Here is a 16,785-nt window from a genome sequence, read left to right as displayed (position 1 = left end):
GACGTATGGAAACATCCAGGAGTTTTAAATCTTAGAGAGTCAGATAATGCCTGAGAAATGGAGAACAAATGTACTGGTGCAGATTTTCAAGAACAGGGTTGATTTGTACAGTTTTAGTAATTACACAGGGATAAAGATAATGAGCCATACCATGAAGATTTGTGAAAGCGATACAGATGTGAGATTTGCTTTGAGAGTGTTGATGGAGAGAAGGTCACAAGGTAATGTGTCTTTGTGGATCTAGGAGTGGTAGGAGTGACAAATGGGTACCTTTGCAAGGAGTAGAAGTAATAAATTTATAATGTATGAATTTATAAGATTAATAATGAACACATCAGAAGGATATATCAGCTTGAGCTGTAAGAGAAAAAGTTGTAGAGGAAAGGCTGAGATGGTTTGGGCATGTGCAAAAGACGGATAATGGATATGTTGGATGAAGCATGTTTAATATGAAGCTGCTATGAAAGAGGAAAAGAGGAAGACCACAGAAAAAATTTATTGGATGAAGTGAAGGAGGAAGGTGCTAGGAATAGGGTGAGAAGCAGATTATCTGCTGCAGTGAGTAGAAGACGATACTTAATAATAAAGAGTCTCAGAGAAGCTTAGAAATAAATAAGTTAACAGTCTTTTAAATAAAATCTGGGTGACATTTTTTAGGTTTTTGCAAGGATGAACTTACTGTGTCAAGATGTAAGATTTTCACTTATTATTACACAGAATTAGATCACAATGATATTATCAGGTTATATAGAAATAATTTTTAAAAATATCAGAAAAACACAGAGAAAGAAAAATAGTAATGATATTTTTTGTGTGGTGTAATAATGTTCCTGTTTCCCCTGCTCCCCTACAAATAGCGCCAACATCGATATAAGGAATTAATGATCCAGGCTACTGCCAAGATTCAATTTTTTCCGAGTTCTTTATTTGTTCTATATGTCATCATTGTTATTTTTAGGACAGCCTATAGGGTAAACTGCTCTGTCCACACTTTCTGAACAATACTGTGTTGAACAATTTCAAGCTCTAGTGCTCACTTCTTAAAGACTTTCTGACTCAGAAATGAATACATTTTCAGCTGAAATCCTTTTTAATTGCTCCTGTTACACAAAAGAAAAGATCCTTGTGCACATGAATGATCAAGATGTATCTGTTCCTCAGTACCAACACCTCAAAACCCCATAAAAACCCCAACACTTTTGTTTTAATCACAGACAATAAAAGTTACACACAAAAAATATAACAGGAACAAATCTTAGTATATTTTATGATGAAAACAATGCCCAACATTAAAGTGCTGAATGATGCTCTATTAATGGGTTCCCCGTCGTTGTCTCCATAGAACTCTATGAATATAAGCTCGGTCGCCTTCCCAGCAGGTTTGCACGCCATTTACATCAGGTCTGCCCTGCCTGCGATGCAGGTTGATGAACAGACCGTCACTGGTCTGGGATGGACTGAAACTATATCCACCGGTGCTTGGAGAGGCAGAGAAATGTGAGAAAAAAAAAGACTACTGGAAACACAAAATCAAGTGGATGTAAGTAAGCACGGTTTCAGGCATCTCTTAGAGGTTTAAAGGTATTTGGGAAGATCCTTTTCCACCACCTGGAAAGAAAGCGAGAGTTGCATGGACTTCAGTTGCATGTCTATACACAGGGGTGATAAAGTTACACGTACTACAAACATCTCTTGTTGTTACTGAAAGCACAGCAGAGCTCATCACGGGGTGAGCAGTAATCACACAGACACATGAGCAATGAACATCTGACAGAATAACCAAAGATTTTGTACGTACACTTGGATCATCCAAGGGTCCATATCTCTTCACCACCTGACCCTCTCTATTGATCAAAAACTAAACACAAAAGAAAATAAATGAATAATTATAACACTTTTTTTTTGCATATAAAAGCTTGTTCCATTAATTGTTCCATACTCTCTAAAATTATCCTTTATACTGTTTTTCAAATATTCAGTATTTTATATTTTATAATATTTTAGCCCTGTTGACATAAAAATGTTTTAAAAATAAACCGTAATAAAAACGTACCTTAGTGAAATTCCACTTGATGCTACTGCAGAAATAAACATTAAAATGTGTTAGAAAACCACTAATCACTCTCATTCAGTCAGCATTGGAATAAAAAATGCTGTTAATCAATAACTAATTTAAATGATATGACTGATTATTGTTCAAATTCAGTTGTACACATTTTAAACAGATGACTGTACGCATTATGTCTGATCCAAACAAGCTTTTAAGATACTTTGTGAGCATATGACTGTGACCCAGATTCATTCATTCACAACTTACTTTCCAAACAAGCCCTTCCCGTTAGGCTGCTCCTTCAGCCACTTCCACAGAGGATGAGCGTTTTGCCCATTCACCTCGATCTTGCTGAACATATCAAACCGAGCCTGGAACGTGTCTGCAAACTGCCTGATTTGAGTTTCATTGCCCGGCTCCTAAAAGTAAATAGTATTAAAAGTATTAAAGTCTCTAACTGCTCTCAGTGGCCTGCATAGGACAAATTATATATAATGGCAACAAAATAGTCGACTTAAAACAGCAGCTTCTTGAATTTGACATAATCTTAAAACTTGGCCTAGTTTCTTTCAAAAACAAGCCATCTTTCAGACTAGTAGTGAGAAAAATGCCAAATTATCCATTGTGGTGTTTATGCAACTAGAATTTATGCACATGATTACACACTTAATGAAATTATGAATGTTTTAGATATTAAAAGAACATTTCAGGAGATCTTATGCAAAAAATTATAAAGGTTTCACACTGGCTAAAATTTCACTTATACAGTTTTTTTCTGTAAAACATTTAAAAAGTTATTGTCTATCTGTTAACAATACAACAAGACTTTCCACCATTTGTTTTTAGACCTGAAGTAACCTCTTGGGTGAGAGGTGAAACGTCTTTACAGATCTCCAGTTATCCATGACCTGGATAACTGATAACTTACACAAACAAATCTCATTAAATGTTGCAATAAAAAAAACAACTAATGTTTTACATACCTGGTTCCCAAACTGGTTGGAAGGGAAGGCAAGGATGCTTAAACCTCTCTCAGCGTACTTGGCGTGCAACTGAGTAAACTGAGAGTAGTTTACTGGGGTTTTACCTCATTTAGAGGCTACGTTGGTGATGATGACAACATTCCCCCTGAATACACACACACACATGTGCACACACATTTGTTTAGTGATAAGAGGTTTATAATTGTAATAGGAGGTTTTAACAAAATGACAGAGAAATTTACCTGTATTTTTCAAGGGAAACCACGTTGCCATCAATATCTGTTGCTGAAAAGTTATAAATGGATGTTGCCCTCTGCCATTCCTCTAATGGGGTAGACTGGGGAAAAAAACAATAAGTAGTTAGAACACCGTGTTATTTCCAAAACTCCACAGCCTATCAGATGTGAAGAATTAATTTTAAAAAGAAAATGTAATGAAAATAAACATAAATAAATAATCTAAGGAGAGCAAAAGCAAAGGTTAGCCCTCAAACGCAAAAGTAATGTTTCAGTCCTAATCCCGTTGTTTCTTACCATAGCCGACAGCAGGACAGAGAGGAGGACTGTGCACCCTATCAGGCGCATGGCTGCCCTACTTAGCTCCTCGGTCTCTAAAAGTATCACCGCTGAACTTCTGTCCCTGTACTGAGAAAACTCACGTTCTACAGTGCTTTTGTAAAGCGAAACCAGGTGATCATTAACTAAACTGATAGGCTGTGATTGTCCAGTACCTCCCTCTGTGCTGCTGATTCAGTAAAGCCTGATCACAAAAGCATGTGTGCTGCAGTCCACAGTTCACAACTTAGTCCGTGTAGAGCAAAGAGCAACGGTCAGAAGAAAAACCAAAGCTCATTATGCATTGTGTTTAGTATCCGAGTGAAAAACTGGTGATTTGCAGCAGATATAAACTTCTACATTACCCTAAAAAGGCTGGATTTCTCTCTTTCTATTGTAGTGAGAAAAAACACTTTTTAAAATTTTGAATTTACATCAATCAGCTTTAAGATTATTACATTTTTTCACATTTTGAATGGAAGATGTGAAGACGAATCAGAGCCAGCTGCTTCAATCACTGCTGCTTTTTATCTCAGCATGCAAAGAGTACCAAAAATATACATTTTACAATAAAAAAAAATAACAGTAACAGTGATTATCCCGATTGAATAACAGTTGCTGAGTTTTGCCTGTTTACGTGTGTAGCACAGGTTGCTTTGAGTCACTGTTACACAATCTCTTTATATTCTAGTGTGAAATTAGAAACCAAGTTTTATGGAGAATTATTTTGTGCATCAATAATCTCTCAATATTTTTTTAATATAATATAATTGCCAGTGCTGTTAATCCAAAGCAATTAAAGAACTAATGTGTCTATTTTGAAATAAAAGGGTTGAAAACAGTTATCTTGCCTGTTTTGTAAGGGTCCAATGGTCCATGAGCCATTACAAAACGGCTACGCGAGCTAAGCATAGAAACCTTTGACAAAAACATTCAAAAGAAATGAGTTTGGCAAAAAACCTTCTTTTCTTTGTTCTGATATTTTCACATTTTCATTAGGCTTAGACAAGATTATGGTTTAAATGCACCCATTCAACAATGCTAACTATGTCATTACATGAGAGCCTGCTTTTTCCCACCACAAAGTTTATAAGCAAACTTGAAACTTTATGCTGGGAAAAAAAACATTCTACCAACTAATCATAATCTCAGACAACAAAAGCAGAATTGTTACAAAACTGGCGATTATGTTTTGAGAGCTGGAGTGGAAGAGCTAAGCAGAACATTGCGCCACAAAATAAGAGATGAGGCAACATTTTGCTGTGATTTTCAGTAGTAAATATTATTTTGTCCAGGCAAGTGTGCAGGAAATTCAGATCTTGATCAAATTTAAACTACAGTGTTTCATTTAAGAAATAGTGTGTAGTCATAAAGTTTTAGTTTTGTCAGTTTGGACTGATGAGGCTTGGGTGCATATTTCTTTATTACAACTCAGGAGGTCTGCATGACCTCAGTAAACAAGTTTCATTAAGTGTTGAGCCTTGAATTGTAATTCCTCTTTTAGCTTTTCTAAATCTTGCCCTGATAAAGAGTAAAACACCAAAACTCTTGAAAACTAAATTGAAAGTAGCAAATCCAATGTGGAAGCTAACTCATAATTACACTGAAAATAATAGCAGTCAAATAAAATGTAATAATAATAATAAAAAGAAAATGAACTCTGTTCTTTCTCCACTTTTTCTCCACCACTAATATAAACTGATGCTGAAAGCAAACTTTTATTCTTTAATCATAAAACATCAGCTACAATAAAAAAACATGGCCGGGTGTTGTGTCGATACAGAAGTGCCTCTCTGTCTGTCCTGATGATAAGCCTATCAGCTGACACCAGCAGCCAGAGTGGGAGCACAAACATCCGGTGTCAAAAACAGCACTTATAATGTATTTTTTTCCACCCTCTAAATTCAGTGGAAAGGTATGTCTTTAACTGTGCGGGGAAAAAGCAGAGGGAGGGAAGGATTTGCGAACTTTGTGGGCGTCCGTCCGTGTCACGTGTGTTAATCAAAGCCCACCACAAACACTCAGAGCATCTTAGGTAACAGCCATCGTTGTTTACGTGAAAAATGGATTAACGATATTATTGCAGCAGTAAAAAAAAAAAAAAGCGTGTTACATGAAATTGTGTTACACACAGTGGAAATCACAGACGTCACTCAGAAGCATGCAGATTAAATGGTTGAGGTTTACGTTACCGTTGTGGTTAATACAAAGTACAACACCGTCGCCAGTAGTGCCACAGAGCTCGCTACAGCCCCAGTTGCTAAAATAACATAAAATGGCCTCATTTTGTTTTAAAAAGAGGACAAATTTACCACCGTGAACCTCAGCTGCAGACTCCGCCCTGCGGCGTGTTGTGAAACAGCGGAGGGCGGTGGCCTCAGAGACCAGAGGAGGGAGAAGGGACACTACTTTTATTATTATTATTATTATTATTATTATTAACTGAGGAGGTTGTTTCTGTTTTTCATCAAAAGTCCGTGTGTTCCGTTATCGTCTATTATCAAAGGCTTCAAGTTCAAAAAGTATAAATCCCTTTTCTATGTGAAAGACCTTCCTTTCGGCAAACTGTGGGAGAAGAGTTATGTGTAAAAGTTTTGTAACAAAAAACAAACAAAAAACAAAACAAAAAAACCCCAAAACAAACAAACCCTCGATTGCTGTGCGTCATCCCAAGGCGCCCAGCCTACGTCACTAGCCTGTATCGGAAGACGAAAGCGTGCGTCGTGTATGTCTGTGCCTAAGAGTGGGACATTCATTGAAAAATAATAAATTTAAATTAAATCTAGAGTATACACACGGTTTGAGACGAGATGGATGACGAGGAGGAAACATACAGGCTTTGGAAAATCCGCAAAACAATCATGCAGGTAGGTTACATTTGTGTGTTTGTTTGTTATTAGCTTAGCATTTAGCTTTCTTTAACTTAGGAGTCGAAATCAGCGGCTCACTTCAGGAAGGTAGCCTTGTTTACTGATTTACTTAACACATTAGAATAGCTAAGGAGAGCAGAGCATCATCGATTCCGACCAAGCACAGTAAAATGATGCTGCTGTGGAGCTCATAATTCGCGGTTCTGGTATTATTACAGTTTAATGACAGTACTAATGAGCGTCAGAGGCGTATTTAGTATTTTCCCCTTTGTATTTTCAGTTTTCAGTCACAGTTTATGTAATTTTGGAAACGATTTGGAAAAGATCGAGGTTTGGGTTATAAACCCTTTTCCGAGTTCAGTTTGTACATCCTCTCTTTGTATTTCATTCCCTCCCACCTGAGATACTAAGCGGATCTGTTCCTCATACGTTAGTCGTCATTTTAAAGCAGTCTCAGTGCAACATGATGGGTTTCTGAACTACATCATCATAGCGTTGTTTTTGGAAGCCTGTTCTCCTCATCTATCATATGAGGAGAACATTGTGGGCGTGGGTTGTGATAGTTTCATCACACAGTTCGTAATCTTTAATTTATTTCTTTATGAGTTAAAAAAAAGGAACACATATTTGCCTTCTTGGCATGATTTGCATTATTTGGCAATTTGTTTTTTATTGTGCTATATGCTCGATAAAGCCCACTGTATCCCTGATTATCATAGCATACATTTTCACCGCTGTGCAGATGACACCCAACTATGAAGCCAGATAACACACACAAATGAATTAAACTGCAGGATTTGATCCTGGATGATCTCTAATTTTTTGCTTCTAAATTCAGATAAAAGTGAGGTTACTGTACTCTGCCCTAAAAGTCTCAGAAATGCAGTATCTAATCAGATTCTTACTCTGGATGGCATTGCCTTGGCCTCCAGTGACACTGTGAGGAATCTTAGTCTTTTTTGGTCCAGAATATGTCCTTAAATGTGTATATTAAACAAACACAAAGGACTGCTTTCTTCCATGTGTGCAATATCGCTAAAATCAGAAACATCCTGTCTCACAGTGATGCTGAAAAACTAGTTAATGCTGGCCTATTGCTATTCGTTGTCAGGATGTCCTATAAACTCCCTGAAAAGCATTCACTTGATCTAAAATGCTGCAGCGGTAGAAAGACTAACGGATTTACAGACAGGTGGGCCTTATTCTGAGGAAATAGTCTCTGTTGTGCCTATTTTTTATAATAGCAGCAGTGTTTGTTGTCCATTCAGAGTCCTCATTGATGGTATTCCCAGAAGTTTAAAGCAAGACACTCTCTTTACCTCCTCACCCCCTAGTTCCAGTGGTCTGAGCGCCCTTCTCTGTTGCCTGAAACCGGTGATGATTTCCTTTGTTTTGTTTTTTAATGTTCGTGGAGAGGCTCTGCACTTCATCTCTATAGACAACCTCGTTCCCATTTGAGATGAGTCCTAAAACAGTTGTGTCGTCAGCAGATTTTATGATCATGAAGATCTGGCATCTTCCGTAGATCTGTTGTCTCTGTATGCATACTGATCTGGGTCGAAGGCGGTGGTCTTCAGGCTGGTTTTGATGGTGGTATATCCTCACTGGGATCTCATCCGGGCCAGCAGCTTTCCTAGCATTGGCTGCCCTGAGGGCCTGTTTCACTTCATGTCATAAGAAAAACCCACAGTCTGCTCAAAACTAGTTTAGATTTTTTGTTTGTTTGTTTTTAATTTGCCTTTTTAATATTTTCCTTTACACTCACAGCTCTGCCATGATAGAGGATATCTGGTGACACAGGATGAGTTGGACCAGACACTGGAAGAGTTCAAGAGTCAGTTTGGAGACAAGCCCAGTGAGGGGCGTCCCCGACGTACAGATCTCACCGTCCTGGTGGCACACAATGACGATCCCACAGACCAGATGTTCGTTTTCTTTCCTGGTAGGCGTATTCCTAATATTATAGTTTGTAATGAGTCCAGTCCTTAAAAAAGCCAAAACCACACCTTGTTTGTTTTTTTGTCCTTGAAAACTGAGGTTTTCCTCATTCCCACAAAAGAAACCCACCAATAACAAGCAACTACCAATAGCCCACCACTGCAATAAAGATATTTTTTGATCATTTTTGGGGGGGTGGGGGCTTTATTTATTTTGTTTTGTTTGCCAGACTAACAATTAGGGCCATGTGTACTTGGAGAATAATATAGTTTTTGTAGTTTTGCTTCTCTACAACACTTTGATGGTTTTAAAAGTCACTCAGGGTGTGATTGAAGTGCAGAATTTCAGATTTAATTCAAGGTTTTACAAAAGTATTTCTCACCTGTGTTTAGGAATTATAGCCTTCTGTTTTTAAGGGTAACCAGTGGTTTACAGATTGTTGTAAATTCTCTCTATTTACATTCACTCGTTTCCATGGAAATTAGTGTGAAGTCATATCACTTTAATTGTCGCTTTTATTCTCTAAGGCGTTGCTGAGTTGGCCAGTTTATTCCTTACTTTAAGAATGCACCAGATTGTCCATTTAGCCAGTCGTGAAGTTTTTATTGTTGCTCCAATGGTTTTATTTATTTAATCATACGTATGTATATATATATATATATATATATATATATATATATGTATATATGCTATACATACATACATACATACATACATATATATACACATACATATATATATATATGTATGTATGTATGTATGTATGTGTGTATATATATATATATATATATATTAGGGGTGCAACGATACTCGTATCGATATTGAACCGTTCCATACAGTGCTTTCGGTTCGGTACACATATGTATGAACAATACAAAATAAATTTTTAATTTATTTTATCAACTTTCCTTCTGACGATGCTGTCTGTGTTGAGCGCTCAGTGGATCTGCGCTCGACAGTGCAGCCTAGGCGGAGTAGTCGAATGCAGATTCACTGAGCGCAGGGCAAGCTAGCAGACATAAGTTAAGCTCTCCTTGCAACATGGACCTCCCCCACCCTCATTCAGATCTGGCGTTTGGAACTATTTTGGTTTTCATGTGACATATGACCCTGAAGGTAAGCCTGTCATGGACTAAAGTAAAACAGTATGTTGGATGTGCCACGCAATGCTCAATTACATGGGTGGGAGCTAGTGTGTTAGCGCAGTTAGCTCGTTAACGTGTTGGCCTTCCAGCCCCAATGCACAGGCGATCTGCGGTAGCTCGTTAAAGGAGATTTGCCATGTTGTGGCGTTAACGTCATTTCAACGAGATTTACGCTGACAGCACTAGTGGGAACACAACAAATATGACTGCACATTTACACCGACATCATCCTAGTGCAAAGACACGTGGAAGCAGACAAAAACAACAAGCAGGCATGCTACAAACTTTACCCGAGTCATTTAGACAGCCGTTAGCACATGATTCTCCTTATGGGGACCTGATATGTTTAATATGCTGCTGAGAATATAGCCCAGAAGAAGCGTATAGTATAGCTTTTATTTTGGAAAGAGCCATTTCTCTGTAATAAACTCTCTTTTCCAAAGATGAGTGATTCCTCAATCAGATACAGGGCTCGCAAAATCGCCTGCCCGACATCCCGGGGATAGCGATTTTTCCAGTCGGGCTACCAAAATCTATCTCTGCCCTGCCCGTTGGCCTATCGTAGGAAGGAAAAATATATGTCAATGCTTTTACATTCTTTCATAAATGTAGCTGGGTAATTATGTCATTGGCATCGGTGAGCCACTGTCAATATGTGACATATTGAAATCGCGTTTGAATTTGCGCTGGTTTTTTGCTTTCACTTTGCAATCGTGCGAACTGTGTATAGAGAGCGACAGCACTGATCTGTGAGTGATGATAATTTGTGCACCAATTCCTCTGACATCGTCTTATTAATCGTTAGCTTACTATGCAAACATGACAAGTGAAATCTCCCGCAGCAAGCTTAAACATGTGAGAGGTTGATCGCGCAGAGAATCGCTGAGCGTTATGTCAGTGCGTGTGTAAAAGCAGCAGGATATATATTGTAGCGGGTCAGGGCTGTTCGGGGTTCTGTTTGTACAGTTATGTTTTGTTTATGTTGCCATAGTGACGGGTGACGCCCTCTCGCTGCGACGGTGTGTCCTTCCGGGGTCAGAGGGCGCCCTGTGTGGTGTTGTTGTTGTTGCTGTGCTGTTGCTGCGCTGAGCAGTTAGCTAACGGCAGTGTTCTTCTGCAGATGTCAATAAACGGCTGTGCTCCCTGGCTAGCTCACGGGAAGCAAGACCAAACGACACCTCCGTCTCCTCCTTGTCTGAGCTCGCCACAATATTTTAGTTCTGCTGAGCCAAATAAGACAGGTCAGGGTGAAGAAGTGACAGCCAAAGAAAAGCTTACCATAAAACGGAAAAGTTATGACAAATCAGACTATAAGGCAAAAAGAAAGTGCAGCTTTATGGTTTCATGGACTGTGGCTGCAATATGACAAGCGAAATAACCAGGGCTGCACATAAGTGGTCCGCAGGTGTGCATTCGCTGTCAAAATAAAAAACGGGCACAAGATAAGAAGTTGCAACGCGTGTTTGCATACATAAGATTTTCAGGAGGAGGACAGACATTTGTTTAGAACTCTTAAAGATGTCGAAGAAGCTGTTGCTTCGCTGAGCAGTTAGCTAACGGCAGTGTTCTTCTGCAGATGTCAATAAACGGCTGTGCTCCCTGGCTAGCTCACGGGAAGCAAGACCAAACGATACCTCCGTCTCCTCCTTGTCTGAGCTCGCCACATTGGTGTCAGAAGTGGGATGATGGTGGCACCCCATGTTCTGACCCGAGTGACTTTTCCCCCGCCGGTCGTGACCGGCCGGTGCGCCAAAAAAAGGCACCTGGACATTTGCAGGACTTTGTGTGGGGTAAAGGGGTCGTCGGGGACGACTGACCCCTTAGGTGGGGGCTATATATTGTAGCGGGTCAGGGCTGTTCGGGGTTCTGTTTGTACAGGTATGTTTTGTTTATGTTGCCATAGTGACGGGTGACGCCCTCTCGCTGCGACGGTGTGTCCTTCCGGGGTCAGAGGGCGCCCTGTGTGTTGGTGTTGTTGTTGTTGTGCTGTGCTGTGCTGTTGCTGCGCTGAGCAGTTAGCTAACGGCAGTGTTCTTCTGCAGATGTCAATAAACGGCTGTGCTCCCTGGCTAGCTCACGGGAAGCAAGACCAAACGATACCTCCGTCTCCTCCTTGTCTGAGCTCGCCACATTGGTGTCAGAAGTGGGATGATGGTGGCACCCCATGTTCTGACCCGAGTGACTTTTCCCCCGCTTTCACTTTGCAATCGCGCGAACTGTGTATAGAGAGCGACAGCACTGATTGGTGAGTGATGATAATTTGCGCACCAATTCCTCTGACATCGTCTTATCAATCGTTAGCTTACTATGCAAACATGACAAGTGAAATCTCCGGCAGCAAGCTTAAACATGTGAGAGGTTGATCGCGCAGAGAATCGCTGAGCTTTATGTGAGTGCGTGTGTAAAAGCAGCAGGATATATATTGTAGCGGGTCAGGGCTGTTCGGGGTTCTGTTTGTACAGGTATGTTTTGTTTATGTTGCCATAGTGACGGGTGACGCCCTCTCGCTGCGACGGTGTGTCCTTCCGGGGTCAGAGGGCGCCCTGTGTGTTGTTGTTGTTGTTGCTGTGCTGTTGCTGCGCTGGGCCCTATTTCAGGAAGCCGGTTTAGTGCAAACCCTGAGTAAGTATACCCTGAGTTAACGAAAACTCTGGGTTTTCGGTTTCACAAAGCGAGTTTAGATTAAATCTGAGTGAGTTACTGTAACGACACACTCCGTGAAGCTAACCTGCCCCCTAGCAGGTTTACTTCAACTAACCCTGACGTTCTCCGCCTCTTTGTCGGAAACCTGACTGTAGGAAGTGTCAGACATGGCGTGCTCCTTCCTTGAAGAGCCAGTAGATGTTGAAGCCCAAATTCTCCGCAGAGCTCTCCGCCGGGAGAGAGTGATTAGAGCGCGTTCGGACATTTTATCATTTCCTGATGATTTCCTGTGTGAACGTTACCGTTTTTCAGCACAATCTATAATTTATTTGAATAACATCCTCAGGCCTAATATTGCTCATGTGACACATCGCGGACATCCTCTCAGTTCTGTACATATTATTTGTATTGCACTTCGGTTTTTTTGCAAACGGGAGCTTTCTGTATAATATTGGTGACGCTGAGCACGTTTCCAAGGCTACCGTCTGTCGGGCAGTCAGGAATGTTACAGTTGCACTGAAACGTCTCCTGTACTCGTTTGTGGTGTTCCCCGGTCATAGACCCACAAGATTAATCAAAGAGGGATGCCACAAAACTGCAGGTATCAGGATGAACAAAACTTAATTCATGATGTGGTGATACTTGAACTACTACTTAAATTTTACATTTATTCTCACGGTTCCCAGGCGTGATTGGCTGTATAGATGGCACTCACATTCCCATCATTGCTCCTTCAGTAAATGAAGGAGACTATGTGAACAGGAAGTCTTTCCACAGCGTTAATGTACAGGTACATAGTTCCCTGTAACATTTCAAACTAACAAATTATTTCATTATAGTAATGGATGCTAATTTGTGTTCTCTGCACTGTGAAGATCATATGTGATGCTGCCAACATGATCACAAATGTGGAAGCCAACTGCTCAGCCTCTGTGAGTGGTGGTGGTGGAGGACCCCCACCTGTTTTTCGGGCCTCCGCTTTTTTTTCTGTTGGCTATAACGGGTCACATTTGAGCATACAGAGTAAGCAAATATGTACTTGTAATGTGCTCAGATAATTTCAATAAGTGCTTACAGAGGGGAAAGTAATGTAGCCTCTAACTGCAATTGATTTACATCGGACAAACAGACCAAGCACTATGGCTCATAATACAATTACACCTTACCTGTTTGGACTATATTTTTATATTTCATTTTTACTTGCTGCCAGGAACGTTTGGGGCCTGTTGGGTTGCACCTGTGCTCAAATCACATCACAAAATCAAATGTATAAAATAAAAAATAAAATGAAATATAATAAAATAACGTGTTAAATGGGTGGAAATCCCTAGATCAATGTTTAAATTAACACTCACGCATTGACTCTGTCGGCTTTGTTTTGCCATGCATGCTCCCTTTCTTTTGCAGCTGAGGCTGTGTTACTTTTTTTCCGCGGAATTTGCATGTTATCGGCATATGCTGCCATCAGAATTTCGGCCTCAAGCGCTGTAAAATACATTGACCGCGCCTTCTTTCCCTCCGTCTCCATGGTGACTCGCTTAATCTGTGCTCCACTAATCAGGGCTTTATGTATCCTCGTGCGCGCGCTTAACTTGGGGTTAAAGCAACTCCGCGTTGACTGAACTACTTGTTATCAGCCTTTCTGAAACCGAATATTACGAGTTGGACAGTTCGGGGTTACTCAACCCTGAGTATCGTTTTTCACTCTGAGTTTTCTAAACCGGCTTCCTGAAATAGGGCCCTGAGCAGTTAGCTAGCGGCAGTGTTCTTCTGCAGATGTCAATAAACGGCTGTGCTCCCTGGCTAGCTCACGGGAAGCAAGACCAAACGATACCTCCGTCTCCTCCTTGTCTGAGCTCGCCACAATATTTTAGTTCTGCTGAGCCAAATAAGACAGGTCAGGGTGAAGAAGTGACAGCCAAAGAAAAGCTTACCACAAAACGGAAAAGTTATGACAAATCAGACTATAAGGCAAAAAGAAAGTGCAGCTTTATGGTTTCATGGACTGTGGCTGCAATATGACAAGCGAAATAACCAGGGCTGCACATAAGTGGTCCGCAGGTGTGCATTCGCTGTCAAAATAAAAAACGGGCACAAGATAAGAAGTTGCAACGCGTGTTTGCATACATAAGATTTTCAGGAGGAGGACAGACATTTGTTTAGAACTCTTGATGTCGAAGAAGCTCCTTTAAGCAATTACTGTGATTTTCCTCCACCTCCAAAGAAATGTCAGAAGGAGTCCGAACCACAAAAGAAGCAGGTATTCTCGGAAAAGTAGTTGCAGGAGGTGAGCTGGCTTCAAAGAAATGATGAACGCACATAGATGTGGTGCGGAATGTGCCGTGAAAATTTAATAAATGACAAATTAAAAAGGCATGAACATTTCTTTTGTATCGAAAAAATATTGAACCGTGACACCAAAGTATCGAACCGAACCGTGAATTTTGTGTATTGTTGCACCCCTAATATATATATATGTATTTAGTTTACTTTCTTCACTTGCACTGAATATATTAAGAGTTCCAGTGAGTACTTCAGCACAAGTTCAGCACTTTAAAAGAACTCCAAGTGATTTAAAGTCTTGGAGAGCTCCTCCTCAAAAGCATCAATGCCTCAACTGAATTTTTTCACTTGGGGAAGAGACCAAAGTCACAGAGAGCCAAATCTGAGAAGTAAGTCAGGTGAGGAGCAATGATTGTGCTCTGTGCAGGTTCTATCATAGTCTCTAATTTCTAAACCAAATTTAGGAATGACTCTCCACATGACATTTGAGTCAGTTTGACACATTTTTTCCTCACCTAATGGTGAAATTGTAACACACTCCAACAACTGATCAGACCAAGTCTTCAAGGTGGAAATAACAGGAGTGCTGGGAATCGTGCAGCGCTTCATAAGGAGAAGACTTTGAAGGGATTAGCAGTAAAGCTGTTTAATGACACCTGCACTAATTTACATTTGTAAAAATGTGTGTTTATGAGCATGTTTGTTTATCTTTGTATGTTACTTGTAGGTATATAATTTCATAAAATCTCACCCTTTGTTTTTTTTTCAATTTCTTTTCAGAGGAGCCCAAAGTTGGTATCAAGACAATTAAGATGTACTGTCAGAGGATGCAGGAGGAGAACATCACACGGGCAATCATTGTTGTTCAGATGGGCATGACACCCTCAGCAAAACAGGTAAACATCAGTTTAAAGCAAACGTGATAAAAAGGGAAAGGTTTGTCTCTCGAAATGGATGCTGCAGTGATTGTAAATATACAAATCCCTCACAGTCTCTAGTCGACATGGCACCCAAATATATACTGGAGCAGTTTCTACAGCAGGAGCTGCTGATTAACATCACAGAGCACGAGGTAAGCATCATACTGTCCTCTATATTAAAATCTTTATTTTCAAGTAAGCCTGCAGCGTGTTGTACATTTCTGTATTTGCATTTCTCGCCTGTCTTTCAGCTTGTACCAGAGCACATCGTCATGACAAAAGAGGAAGTGACTGAACTTCTGGCAAGATAGTATCCTTGCACTTTGCGCTGCATGACAGTAAATTAGTTTAGAAGCGTTGAGGTTTGTACACTCGTTGCCCTTAACAATATTACCTCAGTAAATTAAAAGAAAGCCAGCTGCCAAGGATCCAGGCCGGGGACCCTGTGGCTCGTTACTTTGGCTTAAAAAGAGGACAGGTAAGAAATCTTAGAAACTATCATAACTGACAGAATTCAAGAAAATGTGACTAAAGAGGTTTTACTTTTTGCAAGAAATGTTTTGAAACTATGTGCGGGGTTTGTTCTGAAACTGGTTTGACATTTGGGGGGTTTTAAAATTATTTGAATGATCCCTTTATGCAAACACAAAAACAATGTGTCTTCTTTTAAAAGCATGAGAGGGATTCATTCATGCATTCATTACGGATGAGACAGCACTATTTTTATCACTTTTTTTTTTTTTCTGATAGAGACAGCGCTGTGGCAATATATATATATTAAAAAAAAAAGCTGCCATTTTGTATCTGCTGTTCCAGGTAGTGAAGATCATCAGACCCAGTGAAACAGCTGGGCGGTACATCACATACAGACTGGTCCAATGACAGGTATGTGTTTCTTTTTACAGAACAGCTGATAAAGAAACTAAGCGATAAAAAGTGCGTAGCAGCTCCTCAAGTTTTAATGTTCTTGGGTTTTGTGTGTTTCCTGAGAATAAGGAAGTATTAAACCACAACATACAAACACAATTTAAAATGCTTTCGGTGCATCTCCGGTCTAAACATTCAAAACAAACTTGAATGATGCTGTCTGTTTTCTAGTTATTCTCCCTGATCAACGTTTAAGGACCAGTGAAGGAATCTCAGCACAACAGCTTTGGTTATTCATTGTTCAATTATCACCCTGCTTGTATCTTTGACCTGAATTACTGATTTTGTAAAATAAATGATTAAGACTCTTACCTTTTTTTTCCTCTTGAATGCCATGTTACTCTTGTTGCTGCTGCTGCTGCTGCTATCGTAGACCTACTTTTGATACCAGTCTCTGCTAACTGAGCCTCAGAGGTTACCGCCTACTTTATTCAACACTTCCTCCAGTTCCCTCGCCCCATCCAGTGCCAGG

At 40.1% G+C, this 16,785-nt stretch overlaps 2 protein-coding genes across 5 annotated transcripts; one reads left to right on the top strand and one right to left on the bottom strand.

Annotated features, from left to right (window-relative positions):
* Positions 1 to 903: 903 nt before the first annotated feature.
* gpx4a (glutathione peroxidase 4a) lies at positions 904 to 16,664 on the bottom strand. 3 transcript variants are annotated; one of them, XM_040052901.1, is made up of 7 exons: positions 16,626 to 16,664; positions 3,276 to 3,370; positions 3,034 to 3,178; positions 2,318 to 2,469; positions 2,054 to 2,078; positions 1,799 to 1,858; positions 904 to 1,608 (listed from the first exon to the last, which is right to left on the bottom strand). In XM_040052901.1, exons 1-7 carry the CDS (start codon positions 16,647 to 16,649, stop codon positions 1,576 to 1,578), a joined length of 534 nt encoding a protein of 177 aa, XP_039908835.1. In that variant the 5' UTR covers positions 16,650 to 16,664; the 3' UTR covers positions 904 to 1,575. The 3 variants fall into 3 exon arrangements, with proteins under 3 accessions (XP_039908835.1, XP_039908832.1, XP_039908833.1); XM_040052898.1 differs by lacking the exon at positions 16,626 to 16,664 and adding an exon at positions 5,780 to 5,935; XM_040052899.1 differs by lacking the exon at positions 16,626 to 16,664 and adding an exon at positions 3,567 to 3,909.
* polr2eb (RNA polymerase II, I and III subunit E, b) lies at positions 6,241 to 16,614 on the top strand. 2 transcript variants are annotated; one of them, XM_040052896.1, is made up of 8 exons: positions 6,241 to 6,454; positions 8,225 to 8,399; positions 15,247 to 15,362; positions 15,458 to 15,538; positions 15,638 to 15,696; positions 15,786 to 15,864; positions 16,203 to 16,271; positions 16,485 to 16,614. In XM_040052896.1, the coding sequence occupies exons 1-7, from the start codon at positions 6,398 to 6,400 to the stop codon at positions 16,266 to 16,268; spliced, it is 633 nt and encodes a 210-aa protein (XP_039908830.1). In that variant the 5' UTR covers positions 6,241 to 6,397; the 3' UTR covers positions 16,269 to 16,271; positions 16,485 to 16,614. The 2 variants fall into 2 exon arrangements, with proteins under 2 accessions (XP_039908830.1, XP_039908831.1); XM_040052897.1 differs by having other exon boundaries at positions 6,288 to 6,454; positions 16,488 to 16,614.
* Positions 16,665 to 16,785: the final 121 nt, after the last annotated feature.

Source organism: Simochromis diagramma, unplaced genomic scaffold (genome assembly GCF_900408965.1).
Source record: "Simochromis diagramma unplaced genomic scaffold, fSimDia1.1 OVJJ01000419.1, whole genome shotgun sequence".
Taxonomy (NCBI): domain Eukaryota; kingdom Metazoa; phylum Chordata; class Actinopteri; order Cichliformes; family Cichlidae; genus Simochromis; species Simochromis diagramma.
This window is presented reverse-complemented; position numbering and strand designations above follow the sequence as displayed.

Bases quoted from the DNA above. Each gene is read 5' to 3' on its own strand.
- polr2eb (XM_040052896.1), top strand. From the start codon at position 6,398: ATGGATGACGAGGAGGAAACATACAGGCTTTGGAAAATCCGCAAAACA. The intron at 15,363-15,457 runs GTAAACATCAGT...AATCCCTCACAG, and splicing joins TGACACCCTCAGCAAAACAG to TCTCTAGTCGACATGGCACC. The intron at 15,865-16,202 runs GTAAGAAATCTT...CTGCTGTTCCAG, and splicing joins TTGGCTTAAAAAGAGGACAG to GTAGTGAAGATCATCAGACC.